The sequence below is a fragment of the Scylla paramamosain genome, chromosome 29, assembly GCF_035594125.1.
Source record: "Scylla paramamosain isolate STU-SP2022 chromosome 29, ASM3559412v1, whole genome shotgun sequence".
Lineage (NCBI taxonomy): Eukaryota > Metazoa > Arthropoda > Malacostraca > Decapoda > Portunidae > Scylla > Scylla paramamosain.
Window position 1 is genome coordinate 7,154,564 of NC_087179.1, and position 26,323 is coordinate 7,180,886.

Below are 26,323 nucleotides of genomic sequence, written 5' to 3' on the forward strand. Positions count from 1 at the left end.
GTTCGTTATTATTCGTATGAAAATTAACTAATTAACTGAAGCCTTCAATTACCCTTCATAGGACAGTTATTTTCATTTTTTCTTTTGTCATTAGAATTTTGTTTTATCGTTACCATTGATACTTTTTTCTTTTTACTTTTATAGGAATATATATCTATGTTTTTAGTACGGCCCAAAGAACAATGAACGTAAGATTTAATGCCATTTACTGGACAAGCAATATTCAAGTTCATGTTACCATCCCCCGTCCTTGAAATCAGGCAAGCTTTCAACGTGCAAGAGAAATCCCGTGTCTTCTCACGTCCCTCTACCCAACAACTGTCGCCCCGGGGACGCACAGAGGGACAAGTGTTCTGAGTGGAGCATTGGCGCGAACGTGACTGACGGTGAGGGAATTAACTCAAAACATAACAACCACTGGCCAACGAAATTATTCCTAAAACAACCAACGTTTATGAATACTGAAAATTATTCATTCCATTTAGTATGATGTGAATTACCCTCTCTCTCTCTCTCTCTCTCTCTCCTCTCTCTCTCTCTCTCTCTCTCTCTCTCGTCTCTCCTCTCTCTCTCTCTCTCTCTCTCTCTCTCTCTCTTTTTATTTATACAAATCTACATGATATGTGTTTACAGAGTTGCTGTACATATACTTTACATATTTCATACAACAATTTAGGCTAAGGAAGTCACTGTTAATGCCTTCTATCTGAAAGTCTCTCTCTGTCTGTCTGTTGCAACCACACATTCACTGCAGTGTTGAACTGCTGCCTGGTCCAGCCCTCAACACTTGGCTGCACGGTAACAAACTCGTTCTACCAGCCAATGTATGTGTTCAGAAACTGTCTTTGATGGTGCTACGTTCTGCACCTGGGCTGGTGCAGCTCCCCAGGGGCTCTCTCTCTCTCTCTCTCATCTCTCTCCTCTCTCTCTCTCTCTCTCTCTCTCTCTCTGCGGTAATGATAACATATCTTGTAGTTGTGTCAAAGTATCATTCATTTAATCTCTCTCTCTCTCTCTCTCTCTCTCTCTCTCTCTCTCTCTCTCTCTCTCTCTCTCTCTCTCTCTCTCTTACCTACTAACCACGCCACCATACAAATTCTCTGTCAATATACCACGCGTATAAATAATCTTCCCACCTTGTATACAGGTGCCATCAATCTCCCCCCTGCAAGCTGTGAGTTATCCCGCACTCTACGCGCCAGTAATGAAAAATAAGGAGGCTGTTGCGTCCAGGTTGGTGGGAGATGCATCGCGCCATCACATGCACACACTGACACGGCACGAGCAAGGGGAACGTGTGTGTACATGCTGCTTCGTGTTTGTGAGTTATGAGAGTTTTCTTTGGCTATTTTACTGTGTTAATGCTGCAGTTTATGACACTAAAAAAGCACTGTATGTAACTATAACAGGCATCTACGATAAAGACAATAGATCTTTTTTTTTTTCACTGTAATGCGCTAAACTTTGCAACACAAAGTACTGCACACAATTTTAATAATCACATACGTATGTACAAGACAGCAAATTACAGTAGAAGAATTTTTTTTTTCCATTATGTAATGAAGGGAAGGAAATGAGAGAGTAGTTCATCATACAAAGCTGTGTGTCATAAGCAGTGAACAAGCTTAATCACAGACCTGTTATCAAAGGCCACACTGATAATTAGTTTGGGTTAAATAATAATTAAATCCCAATAAATAATAATTAAAATCCCAATAAAGACCTAGAAAACTACAATGACTATTACTACAGCCTGTGAAATGTTGCGGTAAGACGTAGAAATGTTTGATAATGTTGTGCGTCCTCATCCAAGTCAGATTCAGTGGGGACACGTTCTCCCTGGCCGTCCTTGTCCACATGTCACATTCGGTGCAGTTCAAACTGAAGTAAAAAAATGCACCAGTTTTTGTTCGCGTGACAATGGTCAGGGTCAGACTGCGCTGTGTCTTGTGTCTCCACGAATGCCTCTGGCTGCTTCAATTGATTGGTTCGTTTTTCTTCCTCTTTTTTTATTCATTTTATTTATCTACTTATTTCTTTTTCTTTTTTTTGTTGTGGTTAGTGGAAGACATGCCTGTGTTAAGTACTGTGACAGGTGGGGAGGTGTCGTGATGCACCTGTACTCCACACTCAGGTGATGAAGTAACAAATATACATTTGTACCTTAATAACAAATCGTAATTTAACCACTTAATCATAGCGACAAAATAAAAAAAAATAAATAAATAAAATTAATAGTCTAGAGTTGAACAACAGTGTGTTATGTAAGTCAGTAAACAAATGACAGCTTTGGTAGCAAGATAAAAACAAAAAAGTGTTGCAGTTTTATACGGTAATCGTAGTGAATATCCTTCCCAACATGAAAAAAAACCCAATGGCTATGTCTTATATGAATTAATTTTATTTAGTCCACCAGCCGTTCCTTGGAATCCACTCCAGGGTGACTATAACAAGTTTGCATTGGCTCCGGTTCCTAATACTCTCCTCCTCCATACTGGATCCCTGTCGCCCCCCCTCCCCTTATCTCCCTGAAGCATTCCAACACTGTCTTGCTATCTGATGAGGCACTACACACTACTTTAGTCAGCACAACACTTCACGCAGAGTTAAATATCCTTATTTCCACGTTCCTGATCCTACCGTAACAATATACATGAATACCCAGTTTTATGTGTGGCAAGAGGACTCTTCTCTATAATTATTATAAGAAGGAATAAAAAAAAAAAGCCGTTGAGGACAAGAGACTTTATGGCGCACAATATTTCACAGAGACACGAGTGTTCATTTTTCCGTGTCTCTTCAGCATACATACAGATGAGGGGCGCTGCACTAAGGGGACGTGACTGGATGAGCGCGGGTAGGGTGGCCATGAATGCGGTGGAATGGCGGCCCTGATGGTGGTCATCCACCCATTAAGTGTTCCCCGCCCCTCAACTAAGAGAATGAAAAGCAAATAAAAAAAAAGTTTTTTTTTAATATTGACCCATAAATAATTCATCGTTACCTGGACACTTTTAAGTCTCAACACACTGCCGGTGGCTGGGACCACCAAAACACTGATGCTGAGGCACGCTAAAAAGGCAATCACAGAAGGTCAGTACCCCTCTACACTAGGATATTTAAGCTTCCGAGTATAATAATAACAGCTTGCTCTCTCTCTCTCTCTCTCTCTCTCTCTCTCTCTCTCTCTCTCTCTCTCTCTCTCTCTCTTGCTCTCTCTCTCTCTCTCTCTCTCTCTCTCTCTCTCTCTCTCTCATGGTAATTAGTGCCCCAGGACTCCCCACATGTGCACTACACGTGGTGATGGCGGCACGGAACGGAATGAATTAAACAGGCGAGTTATTCGGCAGCCAATCATCGTATTACCAAGGCTAATCAGGTGCTCACTCCCGCATGTTTTGGCAGACTAACGACCCTCACTGAATTAATTACGAGGATCACTTATATTTCTTAACTCTTACAAACACAAGGTCTCGTCCTGGAGCCCTCTGCTCTTGTGTGACGATAACAAGCTCAACTTTGCTTTTCATTTTTTTTTTTTTAGTACCGCAGCAGCAGCACAGATGAATACTCTGGCCAATATTTTCATTTTTTTTTTCAATGTCCTGCCGTTTTCTAGAATCTTTGTCTTATTTGACCTACTTTCCACTTTCCAAAATGACCCACGTGACCTCGTTTCTCCCATTCCCTATTATCACCATATCCGTAAAAAATGTCCTGCCTTTCTGCATCACGTATAGCTACTATTGTCAACACCATCCAAACTATACGTAACTTCCTAACTACTTTCCCTGTTTCCTGTTCTTCTCTGAAAGGTACTAATCGTGATCACCTTGACGCAAGTGTTCTAAAAAATATGAGGGCACCATTCTTGTTCTCTGTAAAACAAGTGTATTTGAGAAAGCATTAAAAAATATACCACTTTAATACTGTAAGATTTCCTAGTCATATCCCATTGCAAGCACTTCTGACCTCCTGTAAGATTCAATGAAGACATCATACCAATATCAACATCACCAAGTGTTGAAATTACAAGGATTAGGTAAAGACAATCAGTCGCTGCTAGCATCCAAACTAATATTATATTCCTCTCCCTCCTTTGCATAATTGATCTTTCCAAGCTTATGATGCAAGGCTGAACCTCCAATATAAGCAAGTCGTTATGAGGATTAAGTATATCAAAATCACACGAAAGGGGAAGAATGACTGGCTTTCAATATCCTTCTTAAATTAATAAGCTTGTTCTTCTTCCTCACACTTTCACAAAATAAATTTCCACAAATAGATGACCAAAGCGACATTAAATTAACTCAAAGTAAAATCCACATAAATAAAATACTAGAAACACGAAAAAAAAATAACGAACTATTCTCATTCCCAAAGTTGGATTCTTCTAATATAAATATGAGAGAGAGAGAGAGAGAGAGAGAGAGAGAGAGAGAGAGAGAGAGAGAGAGAGAGAGAGAGAGAGAGACAGTCACCCCATCAAGCGCCACTCAGCAGGGTGTCCACTGTCCACTACCCAGCAAGGCCACGTTACAAGTTCCACCTCACTGTTTACTCTCACTCCACTCCATTAAGAGAGAAAATTGAACTTGTGTGTACAGTAATGTGTGGCGGGGGATTCAGGATAATGTAGGTGGATTACTGAACAGAGTATTTGATACGATTGAGGATAGTACACACACACACACACACTCACTCACACACACTCTCTCTCTCTCTCTCTCTCTCTCTCTCTCTCCCTCTCTCTCTCTCTCTCTCTCTCTCTCTCTCTCCCTCTCTCTCATCTCTTTCCACTTCTATTTCCACATAAATAATTTATATTTCCACAAATAATAAGTAATAAGTTAGTGGAATAAAAAAACAAAACAGCGAAGCAGCATTATTTTTCTCCCCAGCAGACTTGATGACGTCAGCCATGATGGCGACGCGCACCGCTGCCAACACACCCCAAGACATCACCGTCCTCTACAAAAGGTACTGTCGAAATGGAATGGAAAATAAGAGGCGAAGAGAGTGCGGAAATCCATTCATCAACAACGCAATCGTGACATAATCTGATTTACGCTAAAATGAGACTTGTTGAGGGGAACAGTTACTGCGCAGCTGGTTCTCCACCAGCATAGATAACCACCATCAGATCAATCAGTACTACACCACTGCTATAGTATCTTCCTTACTTAACAGATAATGCCAATGGAACAGTTAAGCTGAACAAACATCGAATAAACACCACAAAGTAACGAGCCAGAGGGAGGGAGCTTTAAAAGTCGAGGAGACGAGATCCTTCTATCCTTCTCCTTCTCCTCTCTCCCACTTTAATCAACATGAACACGTATCTTTTACTTCGAAAGTAGAGATTCAGAATAAGATTTGCACGTGCTTCTGTCACTTCACACATAGCAAATAAGCAGTACTTATGGCAGAATTCCATTAGTCTTATTACCTACGTGTTATATTTGCATCGACATTTAAGGGTGCCAACATATCCGAAATACGATTCAGCGCTGGCAAATATTGTAATGCCTTAAAAGTACATTTTTACAATCTTCTCCACTCTGAACAACAAAATGAATGAAACGACTAAATACAGTAGTGAGTGGTACGGCAGAACATCGTTTGAGACACACTGAAATAGAATATACGAAATAGAAAATGGAAGCAGAGCACAGATGTATCGCAAAGGTTGGTACTCCTGTCCGCTACCGCTTGTTCCGTCATTTCGCTCTTCCGATAGTCACCACCACCACTGTTTTCCCACTGTAACGATCAGAATACTATGCCCGATTTGTACTCAGTGACGTTGTAATTGCTTGATAAGCATGTATGTAATGAGTGGATTCACGTGGAGGTGGGGAAGCGAGGGTGTGCGAGGTGATTTACGAACCTGCCGAAACAGGGAAGCCAGAGAGCAGTTGCGCGCCTGACCTCTCATGCCCCTGCCTGCCTACTTCCACCAGTACGCCTGTCCGCCTATATTTCCTATATGTATTGCTGTTTACTCGCCTTCGTGAAATACAGCTAGAGAGCGTGCGTGTGGGTTTTCTTCCTGCCCCCTACTTCCAACGTAACACCACTCCCTGCAATCACACCTACCTTGCACATATACGATATTGCCTCTGGGATCATTAAGTTTAATAAGCAACAAAACATTAACATTAATTACAACTCCCAGAGAGCTTCAAGAGTCCAGACAAGACGTTACCAAACAAGCCTACCCACTAACTACCCGCATAGTTCTCACTCCTTCACCTCAATTTAACTCATACTACGGTGGAAATCAAGACAAATCTCACCTTCTATTTCCACAACGTAAAGGCCCACACGTCCATCACCATACATCGTCACGAGGGTTCATTCACGCTCACTCAGTACAAAGCAACAGCACTACGCATCGCCGCTGCTACCTGAGACTGCAGGGAGGCGCCGGCGAATGACTGCGGCTTGTGCCCACCTGTGACGTAATTCTCGGATGGACATGTGCAGGGCTACCAACTCTTCCACCACGACATACCTGCGGAAGGTGAACGTTTATCTGTAAATGTATGATTACAGATAAAGGATATACATACATGCAATACATACATATACATACATACATACATTCATATGGCAGTGTCAAAAGTATATATATTGAAACATGAAACTGACCCAAACACACACACACACACACACACACACACACATATATATATATATATATATATATATATATATATATATATATATATATATATATATATATATATATATATATATATATATATATATATATATATATATATATATATATGTCCTGTCTAGTCCTTTGCTCCACTATGATCCCCCGTCCTACCCTTCCCCTTTCCCTCCTACCCTCCTACTCCCACACACGCTCGTCCTAGGCTTGGAAGCACAATGTCTGCACGAATTAACTCAAACAAAAGTCATCTGTCATCTACCACGTCAAAGCTTTCAATACCTAACACCAAACATTATTCCAAAGTACACACAGATCCAGAACACACACACAGACACACACACACACACACACACACACACACACACAGTGTCAAGCATACATCTCAGAGTTGTCAAGACAAGATAAAATTTTTTTTGATAACGAAGGTAATGATATTATGACGGAAATGAAGCTACGTTAAAGTAAATTCGTCTCTCTCTCTCTCTCTCTCTCTCTCTCTCTCTCTCTCTCTCTCTCTCTCTCTCTCTCTCTCTCTCTCTCTCTCTCTCTCTCTCCATCGGGTGTTTTTCCGTTCCTCTGTTAATTCCTGATTATATAGATGGGAAATATCTGCTAGCAGAGAGAGAGAGAGAGAGAGAGAGAGAGAGAGAGAGAGAGAGCGACGTACACTGACACTAAATAAACAGTGTTTGCATAACAATTTTCAACCGCACTCAAACTGAACACTGGTTTCATCGCATGTTGCACGACGATATCAAACCTACACTCCACAGAAATAAAATAAACCAAGCACTGAAACCACACATTTCTTTTTCCTGCATACCACATTTTGTCTCAGAAAACGTAACGAGGTGCTACGTGTATCCACTGGGCTGAGTTATTCCACATAGAAACTTTTATGAAAACAAAAACAACAAGAAAACATCACGCTAAGAAAATGGCAGCTATGGTGTGAGTTGAGGTGACAAATCGTTAAATTAATTGTTTCTAACCCACTGGCAAACCACACTGTAAAGAAACCATTAGACATTTGCTAATAGCTGGCTTTACTGTAAATTATCTGGGCCTGTTATAGTAATGATAATCCCTTGTTTTTGTACCTTCATGAAGTTCATGCTGCCTTGTAGAATTCCCCATCGTGGCTATCCAACTGGGAGAGGTGTAGGAGATACCGTTATAGGTAGAGAAATGTACGCACAAGTGGTGACAGATGTATGAAGGACTGTCAGGAGTTTGATGCTGCCTTGTAGAACTTCCATCATGGCCATTGAAAAGGAGAGAGCGTTAGGTATAGAAAGAGATACTAGAAATGCACAGGCGGTGACAGACGTAGGAAGGGTTGGTAGTCCTGTCTTGTCACAGCTTGTCACACTGTCCTCCCTCAATACCTCCCTCCTTCTCTTCCTCTCTCACTCTCTCTCTCCCTTCCCTCCCAGACTGGTGCCTTTCAACGTGAAATATTTTCTGTATTTAAATACTAAAGAAGATGTTCATTCAGCGTCAAAGTTTTCGGTGACACCAAATATTTGTCAGAGCATATATTGTGATGGGATCCTAACATTGCAGCACACATGGACGGATAGATGGCAAATGCAATTTAATATCAATAAATGCAAAGTGCTTAGCGTAGGTAGAGGAAACCCACACCATAGGTACACATTAGACAACCAAACTCTGGTAGGTACAGGGTACGAGAAAGATTTAGCTCTGAACTCCGTTTAGGGAAACAATGCATAGAAGCCAGAAACAAGGCAAATAGGGTACTAGGATTCATTTTTAGGAGTGTTAAAAGTAGAAGGCCGGGAGTAATATTAAAGTTATACTTGGCGCTGGTCAGACCTCATCTAGACTACGCTGTGCAGTTCTGGTCCCCACATTACAGGAAAGATATAGGTCTATTAGAATCAGTAAAGAGGAGAATGACTAAAAGGATACAGGGGATGAGGAGTATTCCTTACGAGGCGAGGTTGAAGCTGTTAAATTTACATTCTTTAGAGAGACGTAGGTTAAGAGGGGACCTGATAGAAGTCTTTAAGTGGTATAAGGGTTTTAACAAGGGAGATGTAAGCAAAATTCTTAGGATCAGCAACCAGGGTAGAACAAGAAATAACGGGTTCAAGCTTGAAAAATTTAGGTTTAGGAAGGAGATAGGAAAAAATTGGTGCTCAAATAGAGTGGTAGATGAGTGGAACGGACTCAGTAATCATGTTGTTAGTGCTAGGACACTAGAGAGCTTTAAGAAAAGATTAGACAAGTTTATGGATGGGGATAACAGATGGAAATAGGTAGGTGTGTTTCATACAGGGACTGCCACGTGTAAGCCTGGTCGCTTCTTGCAGCTTCCCTTATTTCTTATGTTCTTATGTTCTTATACCTTCTCTCTCTCTCTCTCTCTCTCTCTCTCTCTCTCTCTGATTTTTCCTTTGTATTTCTTCGTTTCTTTAATTTCTGTTCCTTTGTTTACTTTTTTGCTCTTTTCATTCCTTTTCTTCCACAGAGAGAGAGAGAGAGAGAGAGAGAGAGAGAGAGAGAGAAGAGGGGATTATAGTAGTAATCGTGAAGAGAGGGAGAAGAGGCAGGTAGAGAAGGAGAGGAAGAGAGGGAGGAAGAGGAGGAAGGGAGGGATGAGGAGGTGCTGAGAAAGAGTTAGGAAGAGGGAAGGAGGAAAGGAGGGAATCAGGAGGGATTTAGTCGAGAAAGATGGAGGTAAAAGTGAGGGAAGGAGCAGTTTTCTACTTACCCTATGGAGAGAGAGAGAGAGAGAGAGAGAGAGAGAGAGAGAGAGAGAGAGAGAGAGAGAGAGAGAGGATATAATATAAAACTTTCCCTCCACGTTTATTACTACATATCATAATTTTCCTCTCAGTTTCCTCTCTCATTTGTCCTCTCATCTTTTTCCCCCTCTCATTTTTCCTCGCCCATCTTCTTTTTTCCCCTCACTTTCCTTCTCACCATCTTTTCTGTAATTTTTTTTTACATTTCTCCTTTTCCCCTTTCTTTGTTAAATTTCCCTCTTTTTTCCTTGTTTCCTTTTATTTTAACTTTATTTTTCCATCACCTTCAATTCACTTTCATATTTCCCCCTCATACTCTCAATTCCCCTCACTTTCCCCTTATTTTCTCACCTGGTTTTGCCATCATCATAATCATCTCTTTATTGCCTCTTATCCTTTCCTTCCCCTCTCTCTCCCTGTCGTCCTTCTTACCTATTCCCCTCTGTCTCCCCTCTCCCTCTCCCCTCACCTCTCCCCTCACTCATAACTCACCTGTTCTCTCTCCTTAACTAGGCGCCTGGAGTGTCTCAAGCTCCCCGGGACAATGCTGGCGAGGGGAGAGAGAGAGAGAGAGAGAGAGAGAGAGAGAGAGAGAGAGAGAGAGAGAGAGAGAGAGAGAGAGAGAGAGAAGGGGGGAGGAAGATGAAAGAGGGAAAGAGGAATGATGGTAAGTGGGGAGGAGGAAGTGGGGGAATTTTGACGGTATTGTTGGCATGTCTTAATAATGAGAAAGAGGAAAAAGCTTGGTGATGGGGTGAGGGGAGGAGATGAGGGGAAAAATGTGGGGAGAGGTCAGATGCATTTATCAGTTACTGGGATAGGAAAAAAATTAAGACGTGTAGGTGTTTGGTTCAAGCACACACACACACACACACACACATACACACACACACACACACACACACACACACACACACACACACACACACACGAAGAGGTGAAGGCGAGGGGAAAGATTTGGGTGAGGGGAAGAGCAAAGGGAGAAGAAAGAAGAGAGGAGGAAAAGACGGGAGCAGGAGGGAGAGGGGAGAGGGGAGAGGGGGAACAGCACTATGGAGTTATATATCTCCTGGTCATTCCCCTCTCCTTCCCCTTTCCCCTCTCTCTTCCCCTCTCACTCCCCTCTCCCATGACATTTGTGGTGTGGGCGGCTCTGTGTTTGTCGATTCCAAACCTCTACTACCTCCCCTCACTCCCCTCTCACTCCCTTCTCATTCCCCTCACTCCTTTCCATTTACATATTTCGAACAATTTTCCCCTCACTCCTTAATTCCCTTTAAATTCCCCTTATTTTTTGGCATCCTGTTCCCTCAACTCATCCCTCCTTAAGTTACTAAGCAAAGGGCAGAAGGGGAAAAGAAGGGAAAAGGGAAACTACTCCTTATTGCTCTGAAAAGAAGAACAAGGAGAATGATAGGAGGAGGAGGAGGAGGAGGAGGAATACAAAGGAATACAAAGGAAAGCCAAACAGCAACAGACCTTTTGGTCCTTGCAAGGCTGTTTGGTAACTACTTCTAACTAGCTACAGTGAAGAGAGACAGGACAGCATAGCAGAAGGCTCCTCCCCACCCACCACTCCCTCCAGCTTGCGCTGGCATGGAAATAGTTGGGAAGGAGGAAGGAGGAGGAGGAGGAGGAGGAGGAAGGGATGGAGGAGGAGGAGAGAGGAGAGAGGAGAGATGGAATGAAGATTGATGGGAAGGAGGGAAGGGAGGGAGATACAGGTGGTGGAAGGAGAGAGAGAGAGAGAGAGAGAGAGAGAGAGAGAGAGAGAGAATTCCAACCCTCTCTTTCACCCTCCCATGCGGTCGGTAGGTAGAAGCAAGAAATTGAGTGGCAGAGAGAGAGAGAGAGAGAGAGAGAGAGAGAGAGAGAGAGAGAGAGAGAGAGAGAGAGAGAGGAGGAGGAGGAGGAGGAGGAGGCAGCCGCAGGAAAGTGACGGACAAATGGACAAAGTTAAGACAAATTGGAGTCAGGGAAGTTTGCATATTATCTAGACTGCTGACGTTTGTACAGAGATGCTGCGAGGAGGAGGAGGAGGAGGAGGAGGAGGAGGAGGAGGAGGAGGAGGAGGAGGAGGAGGAGGATTGGTGGTTAGGTGGAATGTAAAAAGACTCGCGCTGACACTGAAGAGAAGGAATATGAGGAAGAGGTGGAAGAGGAGGAGCAGGAGCAGGAGGAGGAGGAGGAGGAGGAGAAGGAGGAGGAGGATATAGACAAGGTGAAATGAGATGAAACCTGATGTTGAAATGATCCTCCTCCTCCTCCTCCTCCTACTACTACTACTACTACTACTACTACTACTACTACTACTACTTTCACCACTAAACCTTAACACTCACCCTTCTTCCTTCCCTCTCCCTTTTGCTATCTCCCCTCCCTTCCCCTCTTTTCCTCCCCTTTCTCTACTGTCCCCTCTTCCTTCCCTTCTCACCTCCTCGATAACAGTAATGAGGGAAGAAGTAATTAAAACATGAGGACTTTCCCTGTCTGTGTGTGTGTGTGTGTGTGTGTGTGTGTGTGTGTGTGGAAGTGAAGGAAATGACTCCACGCAACTCCACTTCCTTCTCTTCTTTCTCTTCCTCTCTCCCTCAATCTCTCTCACATTTCCTTCCTTCCACTTCCCCTCACCTCCCTCATAAGGCTTTCTCCCTCCCGACTCCCCTCTCCCCCTTTACCCCTCCTTTTCCTCTTCCCAATCACATCTTCCCCTTCCATCACTTCCCTTCTCATCAGTTTTTCTCGCTTCTCTCTTCTACCATTTTCGCTCTCACATCCCAAATATCCTCTCTTCCTCATTGCCCTTTCTTCCTTTTCTCATCTTCTCATTAGCCCTCTTCCTCCTTCTTTTCCTCCTGTAAATTAATGTTCCTATCTATAATGATAAAACAACAATTAAAATTCTCATCAATAAGAAATTAAGTGAAATAAGAAGTAGTTTTTATGCTCATGAAGTAAAATACAAACTTTCCTTACGAGATGATATTACAAAACTTAATTAAAATACAGATAGAGAAACGGAGATGGAAGAAAGAAGTGTAAGCAAAACCTGTAATTAATTGTACCTGAGGGGACCTAATGTACGCTCACACCTGTTCACCTGTCCTATTAACCTAACTTATTCTATCCACTTGTCCTATTTAATCCACTTGTATCATTTTCTTGACCTATGCACCTGTTCTATCCTTCTGTTCTGTTCTGTTCACCTGTCCTATCCACCTGTCCTGTCCACCTGTTCCACCCACCTGTGCTATTCTGTTCACCTGTCCACTCATTCACCTTTATGAGTAGCGGGGCCTCTTCTTCGGTGGCTCCTCATCATCATCATCTGAGCGCACTATGATGACGCTGTCCTCTTCCCTACACAGCCTCAGGTTCAGGCTAAAGGGGATTGAGAACAGTTTTAAAGGAGTCGAGTCTGAGGTTAAGTGAATCGAGTCAGAGTCAAAGGACACCGAATCTGAATTTAAGGGAGTCGAGTTTGCGTTTAAGGGGGACGAGTCCGAGTTAGAGGGAATCGAATCCGAATTTTGAGGAATCGAATCCGAATTTTGGGGAACTGAATCCGAAGTTAAAGGAATCGAGTCTTCATGTGAGGGAGTCCGATCGCCCATCACACCGCTGGACGAGGAAAGGAGACTGATCCACCAGGCCACTCCATTGGGCGGCCACTTCACTGCGTTACTCCACTGCCCCACCAGCGCCTGCACGCCCTCGGAGGAGACGTACCAGACCCGCGTAGGTCGCCATTCGGCCCAGTCGTCCCGCCTCTGGAAGAAGACCATATACCCCTCATCCTCTGGCCTCATGGGCCACGTCGGGGGAGAGATGGTCGTGGAAGAGGACGAGGGCGGTGAGGTACTCGGGTCCTCAGAGAAAGAAGTGGACCTGGTTCTCTTTGGCATGTTGGTTTTCAAAGGACTCGTCAAAGTGTTGTTCTGAAGGTGAATGTTAAAGTAAAACGCTCCTTTATACTTTGTTTCTCCACATTTTCTCTACACTAGCTGGCTGTCGTGGTACAGGAGAGTGTGGGTGATAGCTGGGTTTTCAGTGCCTCCTTCACCCCTCTGCGTCTCACCTTCTACAGCAGAACCCTTCATTATTTACCAGTCTATTTTTCTGTATCTTGCTAGTTGTCTGTCTGTCTGTCTATCTATCTTTCGTCTATGTCTGTCTTTCTAGTTGTATGTCTGTCTACCTCTTTATCTATCTATCTAGAGAGCGGAAGTAGCTAAGAGGACCGGGAGATGAGGGGGTAGGTGACGGGAGGGGGAGAGTGGATGGAGGTAGGAGAGATGGGGAGAGTGAGGAGCAGAGGAGAGAGGAACGGGGCACGAGAAAAATGCAGGGAGATGATAGGCTGTCGTTGAGTCACCAGAGAGCGGACAGACGAACAAGAATAATGCACAATAAATTACTCCACAACAAAGACAACATCAACATTGACCTTACTATCATCCCCGCATTACATTACACAACATTAAATATGAGCTGAGTCAGTGAGTAAGTAAGATAAGGTGAGGAAGTATGAATATTTTAAGTATTATCCTTCCTCCGGCAACGTGTACCTTTTGTCTCGACTGAAGCTTCGAAACACTAATTAAAACTCACAGCAGCTCGTCTTTCCCACCTATACACACTCAAAAACTCACCTAAACCTCACTCAGATAACCACTTCACCCTTATATTCCACCTACAGCACTTCATGATCCTTAGTTGCATTGAAATCGCCTGTAGAAGACTCACGCATCTGGTTCGCGCACATTCCGAACAAATGAGACAGTACCAAGGCCACATTCCGTTCACTTTCCTTCCTGCTCCTCACCGCGTGTGTTCCTGACCCTGTGCTCGTATTATCGCTAAATTCCCGCATCATCCTGCCTCTCCCAGCGATGGTCGGCTGTTTTACGTGTAGTGTAAGGTATAGTGATGTTGCCCTGAGTTGTTTTTTGTCAGTGTAGAGTATCTAGCATGCAAGTATTAGGGGTTTAAGTGAAGGTGTCTCTCTTTCAGATAGGTATTCCAGCACTGTTCTATTTTATATTGTCTTCCTCCTTTGACACATGCCAAAATGATAATCACTCCCAGTGTTGTTGTGGATCAGGGATGCTGTAAACTTTCCAGTGACCCAGCTGTGACCACACTGAATGTTTCCATTTGTGACTCACAGTGCAAGGGGCCAGTCACACCCTGCCCTCTAAAGACAACTCTCTCCCTTCACACAACTCTACATGTACCTAATATGCAGACACCCTTCACTCAGAATTCAAAATTTATGATGGTGGCTCTTACACAAGCTTTGGAGTCCCTGTCTGGGAAGGAGACCACAAATGTCCCCAGGTCGGACTCTTCAGGTATCGAACCTAAGTGTCTTGACACCCTACTCAACTTTTTCTTCATTAATTTATGCAGCATTTGCCGCCTTATCTAATTTTCAATCTGTAGAACACCACCTCCCCTCTAATAAGCCTCATCTTCTTTTCGTCACCAAAATGCAGGTGTCTGAGCCAACTGACAGTAGCTCCTTCTCTGTTCCCTCCTATTTTCTCCATATTCATTTTTAATCCAGAGCTGGATGTTGCATCTTTGTAGGCAATGACATAACTTGCTCTTGTATCCATGCTTTTCATCCTCCTCCTCCTCCTCCTCTTCCTCTTCCTCATCTTTGTCGTCCTCCTCCTCCTCCTCCTCCTCCTCCTCCTCCTCCTCCTCCTCCTCCTCCTCCTCAACATCGACATGATGCTACCTTCTAGATAGCTATCTTCTCTTCTTCATTGACTCTCAACTGTCCCCTTCTTCTACACTGAACATCTTCAGTCTATCCTTTACTTATAATATAAACTGGAAACTTTGTCTTATTTCTAGCTAAAACAGCTTCTTATCTCCTCCAATTGCTGATTCTGTACAGGGACCTTATCCATCCATGTAAGGAGTATGCCTTACATGTATGGGGAGTTCCACTCATAACACTGTAACAGACTTTGCAATCTCTCTCTCTTTTTGCCACAATATTGTGTCTCTTGCTATCTTGTACCACTATTTTCATGCTAACTGCTCTTCTGATCTTGCTAACTGCATGCCTCCCCTCCTCCTGCAGCCTCACTTCATAAAACTTTCTACTTTCTCTCATCCCTATTCTATCCACCTCTCAATTGCAAGTGTTAACCAGTATTCTCAATCATTCATTTCCTTTTCTGGTAAATTCTGGAACTCCCTTTCTACTTCTGTCTTTCCTCCTTATGACCTGAGGGAGGTTTTGAGACACTTATCCTCCAGTTTTCATGATCATTTCTGACTGTTTAGGGACTGGCACCTCAGTGGGCCTTTTTCTTCTAATTTTGTTGCCTTTGGCCAATGCACATCCTACACACAAAAAAAAAAATCCACTTTTGTAGATATCCAGACTTTCTCCCACTTTCTCCCAATCTGAGAATGGTTCCATCACATTTTACTGTCATGCCACACATTCCAAGTGCACTTTCATTGCTCTCACTGTCTGTCTTATTCACCACAGCACCTCCCAAACAATAACATGCATGTTAAAGATGTATGAGATCTTGTAATTTATTCAGCCATATTGGCAATAATGCACCCTTTGACTTGATCGGAGTTTAGAGGTGTTAGTCACATGATGAGTTGGGAAGGTGAACAAGTGTTAGTACCTATCTGTACAGAGCCTGAGCTACATTTGTATCTATATTTATCCAATTTATCCCTTTGTTTGGTAGTTGGTGTGTTTGTGTGTGACATCGCCAAAGATTATGATCCTGCTCATCCACAGACAAAGATGGCAGTGAGGGGGGGCAACACGGTGTTCATTGATGCCTCGGCACTTGGGGAGCTGACGAGCCAGCTGACGTCCCAAGACCTAGAGAGTCTGGTGGGCAACATCCAGCCGGCAGACTTGAAGGCTCTGCAGGAGGCAACTGAGGGTCATGTGAGTATTACTGCTTACAGAGGCAAGCTTTCAGATTTCACTTATTTTTGGTGTATTACTAGCAGTAGTCAGAGGATGCTGGGGCAGTGATGTAGGTGAGAGGAAAACAGGTTCTTTTCAATGATTGTGGTGGCAAAGTGTGTTGAATATTTTGTGAAAGATAAGTTGCCAATAGAGGACATGATTGAGATCATAAGGAATTAGATACAACAAAAGCCTAAGAACTGGAGAGATAGATTGAATACAACCAAAGTTGGGTATTGAAATCCTGTACTAGATCATTCTCAATTTTTTTTTACTAGACTTCTCAGAAGTTGACATTTCTAACATTTCTAAAAACTGGCAAGTGATCAAGGTTATTGTATTTACCATGCTGAAATCCTGCACGCCAAGAAGTATTATAATTGCTATGCATTATACACTATTCTTAGACAGTGATCCCTTAGTGTTGTTAGTGATCCCTAACTATTACTCTACTTGTTGATCCCAGGTGGTGGACACTCCTGGAGTGCTCATCTCTGATGGGGTGACAGTGGGCAACATTGTGGAGGTGGAGGGTGTAGAGAGCGGAGTGCTGGAAGAGTCTCAGCAGCTGGACTCCCATGCTCACCACCAGCCAATGGAAGTGGACACCCTCACTGACCATGACCAGGTCATTGGTGAGTATCAGCTGCAGATTTGTCATGGCCATACAAGGACAAAAAAAATAAATTTATAGTCCTTTCAAGCACTTATACGTAATTGTGTGTTGGCCTTGATCTCTATCCACAGGAGGCAATATCAGGGAATGTATCACTCACTATTGTCTGCTGTGTGTTACATACTTTTGGTTCTCCCGCACAGGTGAAATGGACATGCTGCAGAAAGGGTGGTGAGCTGATTGGCATGGCAGGAGAGGAGATGTCCACAGGCGGTGAGGCTGCCACCACCTCGGCTCTGCTGGCTTCTGTGTCTTCGGGTGACTCCTCTTCCTCCCAGATAGTTTCAGAGACGCCACAGCTCATAAAGAGCAGCTTGGGCCAGTTTGTAGTTCTGCAGCAGAACCAGGTGAGGCTACAGCTGCTTCTGTAGTGCTACTGTAGTGTCTTATTTATTCCTACTATCTTTTCATTGTACCCTTACTTGCAGTAGTCTCCCTGTTTTTTACATTATGGTTAGATGTTGCAAAAGGTGACAAACACATGAATGTAGGGACTAAGGATGCCTTCTCTGTACTTTTATTCCATCATTTATATTAGGTGTGGCAGCTTTTCTTTGCCATCTCAATACCAATATATTGATGTGTATATCAGTAGATCCAGGCTGGACCTGTCAGGTATTGACTGTACATTTTATGTAGTAGTAGTGTGGGAATTACAGCACCCAACAAATAATGGAGAAATTTCTGAATGTTTTATCGAAATTAGTAATATTTCTCAATGAGACGGAACTCAGGAGTAAAAGCAAGGTGACCAATTTTTACTTGTATATTTCAGCAGAATAACATCTCTATTGGTTCCATGGCCAACCGAATCATCACATCGGGCGGCCAGGTGGTGAGCACAGTGTCGGGCCCTAGCAGCAGCAACAACAGCAAGCCGGTGGTGGTGAACACATCTCAGCTCAGTGGGGGAGTGAGGCAGCAGATGGTGGTCACCTCGCAGGCCCACCCAGTGCGGACGGTGCAGTTCAAGCAGTCATCGCAGACCCAGTCACACAACAGCAGCGGTGTGAGTGGAAGCCGTGTTTTAGGAGAGTGGTCTGTAGTCTTTGAAGTGTTCCCTTTAGCTCTAGACAGAAAAAGCTTCATAACAGGATACATGGTGATAGAGATAAGCTATATAGATATATAGTTAATGCAGGGACTTGTGGTTTGTTGATTCTTGCACATACTCTGGAAGTACAGCTTATTAGTCAGGACTTTTCTGTACTAATCTTTAAAATGTTAATGATGATTTCCTTTACCCTTTTATGAAGAATGTGAATCATAACTGATTGATCATAAACCCTCTTTGGTTTGAGAGCATATAGGACTTGTGATGATGTAGCTGTGAGAGAAACGTTTCCAACTGACATGCTGACATGCCTGCCTTGCCTGTGCAGACGGTGACCAAGGTGATCATCGGCAGTCAGGCTGGCGGGGGCATGAGCAACATTGGGAGCCAGCAGGTGCGCCTCATCACCAGCCAGAGTGGTAATACTGCAGCCTCCCCTGCCAAGCTGACCTTGCAGCAGGCACAGCATGTGGGCTTCTTGCCATCCTCCAAGCCACAGGGCCAATCTCCAAACAAGGTCAGGAAGGAACACTGGTGAACCTGAGTTTTGTCTTGATGCAGCATCTCTCTCTCTCTCTCTCTCTCTCTCTCTCTCTCTCTCTCTCTCTCTCTCTCTCTCTCTCTCTCTCTCTCTCTCTCTCTCTCTCCAACAGAATGACACCATCACCCTGCACTCATTTTCCTCCATTTGATGAAGTAGACTTAGCTAAGATGAAGATCAGAGCTAGATGTAATTATGGTAGGAATAATAATAATAAGGTGATTAAGGGATATCTCCAGAAAAAGTGAGGCATCAGAAATCCCAGAAAGGTAAATGGAGTTGTGGTGTAGCTCCAGCTTCCCTCTCAAATGCCATCAGAAAAATTGAACAGAATTCTGGATATCATTCTGCAACTACAAGAAGCTATGTTGGTAATCTTTAGAGGTCTGAAAGTAGACAGGGAAAGAAAGTGTAAAGATGAATACAATTAAGGAGACATTCCCCAATAAAGTGTGAGGATAGATTGTTAGAATATATGAGAGCAAGGACAAGAGAGTGGTAGGACAGTAGAGTGCAGGGATGAGGTGCATGGACAGGTGCAGATGGAGACTTTTGCCATGGCCATCCACATCCTGTAAGGGAATTGCCAGAAACAGGCATCTCTGTAGATTAGATTCGAAGAAAGAAGCTCCGTGCAAGGAGGAAGATACCGGTTGTTAATGTAGCCTCCGTTCAGCAGATTGTTGTGCAGCGGGTGAGTATGGGTGGAGTGTCCCCTGTGAAGAGTCCCAATAAGTTGGTCCCTGTGTCCTCCAAGTCACCCACCAAAATTGCCCCAGCCCCTCCTTCCACACAGCAGGTGGGTTGTCCGGCAGTGGCTGCTTTCCTCCCTGCTTGTCTATAAGGGGCTGCCATTATTGTGTGTTTCATCAGCAAGCTCCAGCCTTTGTCTTGTTTGTGCTTCTTTAAGTCTTATTTCTATATTTATGCTATTTTCTGTATGTGAATATATTTTTCTTATTGGAGGTTCCATTTTAAAAATATATATGATAAGAATTATGAATCTTTAGTCACAGAGAAAAGCTGTATGCATTTTCATGAAGGGATGGAATATTGTGCATTATTAGCCAACATATTACAAACAAGGCTTTACATGCAGGATGGGCAGAAGCTATTGTGCAAACTCTTATACATAGGAATACAAGATTTAAGCAAACTTCTATCTGTAATTCCCTACATAAGTTGTCATTGTTAATTATCAGTTCAGCAACATTACCATTTATCCCTCTAAACATTGTTATGGTGCAGGATTGTGTGTTGCTTGGCTATGAATGGTATGAATGGCTGCCTGTGACTGGTGGCTAAGTGCCAGCCATCCTAAAGTGCAGTTAATAGTGTAATCATTTGTTGAATTTTCTAACCATCCTAGAAACAAGTTATGTAAGCATCAAGTAGAGAGTCGTCAGTGGATGCATCCGACATTCATCATTATTTATATTGCTTCTTCGTATTTGAGGAGTTGAGATTAATATTTAGGTATGTCATGCTTCCATATTGCACGATCTTGTTTTTTCCCTAATTTTTCAAGTAACTAGATTTATCTTCTCAGACTTCAATCATGGTTTATTTTTGCATTTTTTAAAATTTTTAGTAACTTTGGTAAATCACATCTAATAAGGAACAAGGAGGCAGCGTTTCATATGTTGTGCCAGCTGTCCATCTTGTCCATGTCATTTGCTGCTGGTGACCTCTGTTTCCCTTGTGTACTAATTTTGTGACAGCCACCTTGGTACCTCTTCTTGTAATCTACTGCTGTTCTCTGGGTCTGTTAGTCTTGTGATGACTTGCCGCATGTTGATCTCGATGGTCACATCTCGTCTCTCATCTGTCAGGGTGGTGATAGCTCATGTGTTTGATTTCTTCTTGGTGATTCTTGGGTTACAACAGATACACTAAAATTATGACTCCCTTAAGTCATCTAAGAGATTATAATCTGTATCTACATATATGTAAAAATGAATGTGTGAGTGACTTCCACTCACTGTTCATTATTAGAATGTATGCTGTGTGTACTTTTTTCAGCCAGGAATTCATCATAAATGTTGTCATCCAGCAATTTCTGTATTTCACAAAATGTTGCCCTCACTTAATACTTTGTTGACACAGAAGGACTATCTGATATCCTGTGTATTCTCATGCCAACAGTTTAACTGAGGTGCTTAGAGTTGTATCTGGACACTGTCTTTGCAGATTTTAACTCAAGTGAGCAGTGGTGGAGCTGTGAGGAACATTCTTTCAAGTCCTCAGAAGATTGTCATAAAGAGCAATATTCCTCAACCTGGACAGGTGAGTAGTGTTGTGTGGCTGTGCTTGTTTCATTATGGCAATGTTTGCAGCACCATGAGGGAAAGTTGAAGCTGTGAAAGAGATGTGCATGTCAAACTGGGACAGGGAGGTAAATTAAATTATTTGTAAGAGAGAGAAATGTAAGTTTTGAGTTGATAGTGGGAAAGGGAGAGTTGGGAGAGTGATGTGCTGTTGAAGGGGAAGCAAGTGTCTGGTGTCTTCCTTAGGGGACAGTGAGCACCGTCCGGAGTGGCCAGATTGTCACTTCTGGGGGACAGCAGGTCATCAAGATTCCAGCCAATCAAGTGCAGCAACTGACAGCACAGCAGCAAAATGTGCAAGTTCTCTCCAATAAGGTTTGTTTTTTTTTAATTGTTATTGTTAACATTTTAATTTGATTTTTGTTGGTTGAATAATTAGTTAATGTAGGAATGGCACAAGAATCAAGAGTGGTAACAAGCTGTCTGAATGGGGCATGTGCAGTGACAAGATGGGTGGCTGAGGTCAATGAGAATGTGTATGAGATGTGGCATGAGCAAGTGTGGATGCTGTATAAGTTGTGGAGTGGTGAAATGGGTGAAGAGGAACACACAGACATGGTATGGCTATATTGAGATGAAGAGCAAAGAGTTTGTAAAGAAAGTGCATATGAGTGAAGTTGAAGGTGCTAATAGGAGGGTAAGGTCAAAATTAAGGCTATGCCCATTGCTCCCAATCAGACTGTAAGTTTGACTTTGCTCTTACTGTTATGATTACCATGCTGTGATGGCAGTGTTGGTATGGTATGTAGCAGTACACATGGCAGGTAACTAGCCATGGGTAGGATGGTTACAGTACTGTATACTTGGCATGCACCTCTAGTTGAAACTAATTCCCCCTTTGAAATAGTAGAACCAAATAAATGATGAGTTGGTGTACATGTAATTTTTTCTCATGTTGAATTAAATTGCTTCAAGTAACTTCAGTCTTAATCCCCTCACCACTCCTATGCAGGGGAACAAGCAGCGGGTGATCATCCCAGTGTCCGGCTCAGGCTCGTCCAATGTGTCAGGTGGGATGCCTCAGACCAACCTGACCCTCCCAGCCTCTGCCCTGCCCCCAGGAGTCCTTTCCAACACCCAGCCAGGTTCAGTGGTTATGATCCCAGCTCACTACATGTCACAGGTACCTTGGTGCTCACACTGCAGTTGTCACTTACACCAAGCTATCATATTAACACTTAGGTGGCAGGTGACATACTGGTACATCCTGCTTCTGGTGGACCTCGTATTTGGGAGATGTTTTATTGCGTCTCTGTAATTTCTGGTGCACTCTTCATCATGAAGAAAACAACAACAAAATATTTCAAAATTGTTACCTAACATAGGATAAAGTTTAAATTAAATTCTGCTATGTTATAGCTTCAGTCAAACACTACAAGCAACAGCACAATTCAAGCATCAAACCAGATTCCTCCAGGAACCATCATCCCACACACCACAAAGCCACAGCCTTCTCGCACAATCATTGATGCAAATGGGATCAGACCAAGAAAACCTTGCAACTGTAAAAAGAGCCAGTGTCTTAAATTGTGAGTATTCTTGCTTACTTTAAAAAAGCTCCCCTCCACCATATCCTCTTCATGCCTTCCTTCTTGACATCAGAACTACAAAAAAGCTCATTGAGTCCCTTCCTATCAATACACCGGTACCCATTTTGAGAATGTATGAGTAAACTGTTTTCCCACATTGGTGGTTCGTCAGCATGTGGCAAAATGGAGGCTATTTTGCATGTACTTAAGTGACCTTTTCTTTCTTCCTTAGATACTGTGATTGCTTTGCAAATGGAGAATTTTGCAACAACTGTAATTGTGCAAACTGTTTCAACAATTTAAATCATGAGGAGGATAGACAGAAAGCAATCAAGGCATGTTTGGATAGAAATCCCCAAGCTTTCCGGCCAAAGATTGGCAAAGGTGGAAGCGATAATGAAAGGAGACACAACAAAGGCTGCAACTGTAAGCGGTCTGGGTGCCTGAAGAACTACTGTGAATGTTATGAGGTAAGTGTATTTTTATGGATTATTTTTAGTAAATGCATAGGTGGTATTTGTTTTGTTGCTGTCAATATTTTGTAGATACAAAAGGCATCTTTTACCTGCCACAAACAAAATATATAGTAATTACTTGCACCATTTTATCATTTAACTAATATGTGATTATTTGCAGGCAAAGATCCCATGCTCCAACATGTGCAAGTGTGTGGGCTGCAAGAATGTGGACATGACACCAGCACTGGAGAGGAAGGGACTGATGCAGCTGGCCAAATGTGCTGAAGCACGGGTCAATCAGCAGAAGGCCGTTAAATCAAAATTACCTTCATTCTCACATCACTCACCCAATAAAATGATTCTTCCTACCACTTCAAAGTAAGCATTACTTGAGTACTTCAAGACAAATTTTAAACCTAAGAAATGTTGGCCCACTTGTAGCAGGAAAAGAGCATCTGAGGAGCCATAGTAGTTTTTGCAGGATATCAAAGAAGCCATGAAGTTGCTTTGGTAATAGAGCTATTGCTTTAATCTTTTCATAAATACCATACATCTCTTAAAAATTCCAGTTTGTGATAAGATAACTATAAGATGACTTATAGCACATAACAAACAGTGAGATACACAGTCCTCAAGAAGAATTTGTCACAAGTTTTTACGAACACAATGTCATTTGGGGAAGAAAATTCAAGCAGAAAAGAAAGATTCTAGAGGATGTGTGAAAGTAACAGAGAAAAAAATGATGAAAATGATAATTTGTGTTATTTATTTAATTTATTAATTTACTTATTTACTTATTTATTTATTTGTTTTATTTTTTTTTATTTATTTATTTTTCTTTTTGCAGATCTGGTTACTATCGAATGAACAAGGAGGTGGTGGAGGCAACATGCCAGTGTTTGCTAGCACAGGCAGACAAGGCAGAGGGAGCCTTGGTGTCAGCTGCTCAGTTGGAACAAACTGTCATCTCGGAGTTCTCACGATGCCTAATGCAGATCATTGGCAGCTACACGTCACGATCTAGAGGTCAGTGAACAGAGTGCTTCGTCCCTGACTCACCTTTTCCGTGCACTGCTGTACATTTCTGTTGAGCACCACATTACACCTCATGCCATTAACATTAAACTGTGAAGATATGAAGACTGTATGGTTGTGTGTGAGTAGTGCTTTCATGCATATCTTTTCAGTTTTACTTAAGCTAGATAAATACATGGCCAGATACATTGAGAAATACATAAGTAATAGTGGAGATACACACAAAAATTAAATAATAAAGTATTGCAATGTTTTTTGTAAACTAATGAAGTGGTTTGTTGTCTTTCAGGGCTGGGTGACACGTAGCACTGAACTCAATGCATTGATATTATTTTGTGTATTTCAGTAGTATGTTGATATGGCAGGTCATTTTCCCTCACAAGAAATGCTCCCAAAATGAGGCACAAAAGTTTCTAGTTTTTGTTCTCATCAGTGTCAGGTGTTGGATAAAGAGCCTAAACTGCATTTTGCTAGACAGTTGATCATTTCCTTGTTTTGCTGAAAAAAAAAAAATAATAATAATTGCCTGCAAATATGTTGCCAGTCAGATGAGCACAGCCATGTGTCAGTGTTCATCACTAATTTATATCAATCTCTCTCTCTCTCTCTCTCTCTCTCTCTCTCTCTCTCTCTCTCTCTCTCTCTCTCTCTCTCTCTCTCTCTCTCTCTCTCTCTCTCTCTCTCTCTCTCTCTCTCTCTCTCTCTCTCTCTCTCTCTCTCTCTCTCTCTCTCTCTCATTTTATAAAACAGCACTTCTAGGAATGATAAGGAAAGTAAATTGATGGTTTACATGCAGTCCTGTTTTGTATCAGTAATGTATTCAGGGAACCCCAGTATTCATAACTTTATTTTGTTTTATTGTGCATTATGTTATTTCAAGTAATATATACAAATATATAATATTTTACATTATTATATAAGTATTAATGCCTGACAAATATTTTTTATAACTTAACAAGATTCTCTTCATGCTTAAAAGTCTTCATTCATGAGTTTCCACATTGTTCTTTCCTTTGCTAATAAATTTTGAGTTTGACAGCTAAACTTATAATTCAATAACCGTGCCTAGAAATTATAGTGCTTTTTACTGGATGCTGTGCAGAATGAGAAGCTGTGTTCATCATTATTATCATCATAAGTGTCTTGCTTCCTTCTCAGGACCTCAAAGTGGGACGTTTATAACTAGTGTGAACAGGAGGCGCATCCATTCCCATACATTATAGTTTATGCCACATCATATCTCCTATTTGTTCCCTACTTGCCATCCCACTCTTCTGGAGTGTCCATATAGTAATACACATGGACATTGTCCTAAACGGGTTTTCTTATCTCACATTTTGTTATCAGTTATTAACCTGATTTAAAGCTTAAGACTGAAAAGTAATTTCTCATTTGTGTCCTTAGTTCCACTTAATGTACTCAGGAGTGAAAGGATAAAGTAAGTGAGCTGATTAATGTGAAGTTAAGCCAAACTATCTCTTTTCTTATTTTATTTTTTTTATTATATTTGGCACTTGATTCACTCATAAGCAGATTTCATGGAGTAACTACAATCCATCCCAATCACTGACAGTATGCAGTTGGTTGGCCAGGCACAAACAACTATAGATACACTTGGATAAACTTGCTGGTCACTGCGGATGGTAATACTTTATACATTTTCACACAAATAAAATACCTTTATGTAAACTGTACTGTAAAAATAGTGACATGACTCGGGTGTTATTTAATATAGTGGAAAAAAATTATATATATATATATATATATATATATATATATATATATATATATATATATATATATATATATATATCAAATCAAAGAAGAATATATATATATCAAATCGAAAAGAAATCAAAAATTTCTTTTCGGCCTCTTCCTTCGCAGACATGACGATCCTGTCTCCTTGTCAGTCACCTGCGAACTAAACAGTTTGATCAAAATTTTGACAGGAGCCCCCACACGCATCAAAAATTTGACGACTCGTCAAAAAATATCAAACGGATTTGATCAATCAAAATTTTGCTTCAAATCTTTTTTTGACATCAAAACGTCCTACACACACTCAAATTTTGCATCAAAATTTTGATGCAAAATTTTGACGCTTTTTTTGAACGTGTATGGGCCCCTTAAGGGTAGTAGGCGGAGATATGAATGGTTGCTGTTGCTGCTGCTGATGATGATAGTGATGATGGTAGTGTTGTTTTGTTGTGACGTCACAGGTCCAGCTGACGCTCGCGCCTCGCTGCCTCATCTCAGTCTTGTCCGTCGCTGTTGGTGTGT

At 42.1% G+C, this 26,323-nt stretch overlaps 2 protein-coding genes across 28 annotated transcripts in view; one reads left to right on the forward strand and one right to left on the reverse strand.

Annotated features, from left to right (window-relative positions):
- Positions 1–6,515, reverse strand: part of LOC135115221 (uncharacterized) — a 74,599-nt gene extending 68,084 nt beyond the window's left edge. For all 14 annotated transcript variants that reach the window (XR_010275881.1, XR_010275880.1, XR_010275884.1 and 11 more), the window contains exon 1: positions 6,300–6,515. Coding sequence is in view for 2 of the 14 variants with exons in the window: in XM_064031761.1 (XP_063887831.1) it covers positions 6,300–6,345 (46 nt within the window). In the remaining 12 variants the exon portion in view is untranslated. The remainder of the gene's footprint in view (positions 1–6,299) is intronic.
- A 9,747-nt stretch (positions 6,516–16,262) lies between these two features.
- Positions 16,263–26,323, forward strand: part of LOC135115223 (protein lin-54 homolog) — a 58,805-nt gene continuing 48,744 nt past the window's right edge. For 10 of the 14 annotated variants that reach the window (XR_010275894.1, XR_010275897.1, XR_010275900.1 and 7 more), the window contains exons 1-13: positions 16,263–16,396; positions 16,887–17,055; positions 17,240–17,443; positions 17,872–18,105; positions 18,479–18,667; positions 19,371–19,490; positions 20,882–20,977; positions 21,205–21,333; positions 21,971–22,141; positions 22,378–22,547; positions 22,780–23,017; positions 23,184–23,383; positions 23,853–24,031. Coding sequence is in view for 1 of the 14 variants with exons in the window: in XM_064031766.1 (XP_063887836.1) it covers positions 16,999–17,055; positions 17,240–17,443; positions 17,872–18,105; positions 18,479–18,667; positions 19,371–19,490; positions 20,882–20,977; positions 21,205–21,333; positions 21,971–22,141; positions 22,378–22,547; positions 22,780–23,017; positions 23,184–23,383; positions 23,853–24,031 (1,987 nt within the window). In the remaining 13 variants the exon portion in view is untranslated. The remainder of the gene's footprint in view (positions 16,397–16,886; positions 17,056–17,239; positions 17,444–17,871; positions 18,106–18,478; positions 18,668–19,370; positions 19,491–20,881; positions 20,978–21,204; positions 21,334–21,970; positions 22,142–22,377; positions 22,548–22,779; positions 23,018–23,183; positions 23,384–23,852; positions 24,032–26,323) is intronic. The other 4 variants (XR_010275904.1, XR_010275905.1, XR_010275903.1 and 1 more) reach the window with 4 other exon arrangements.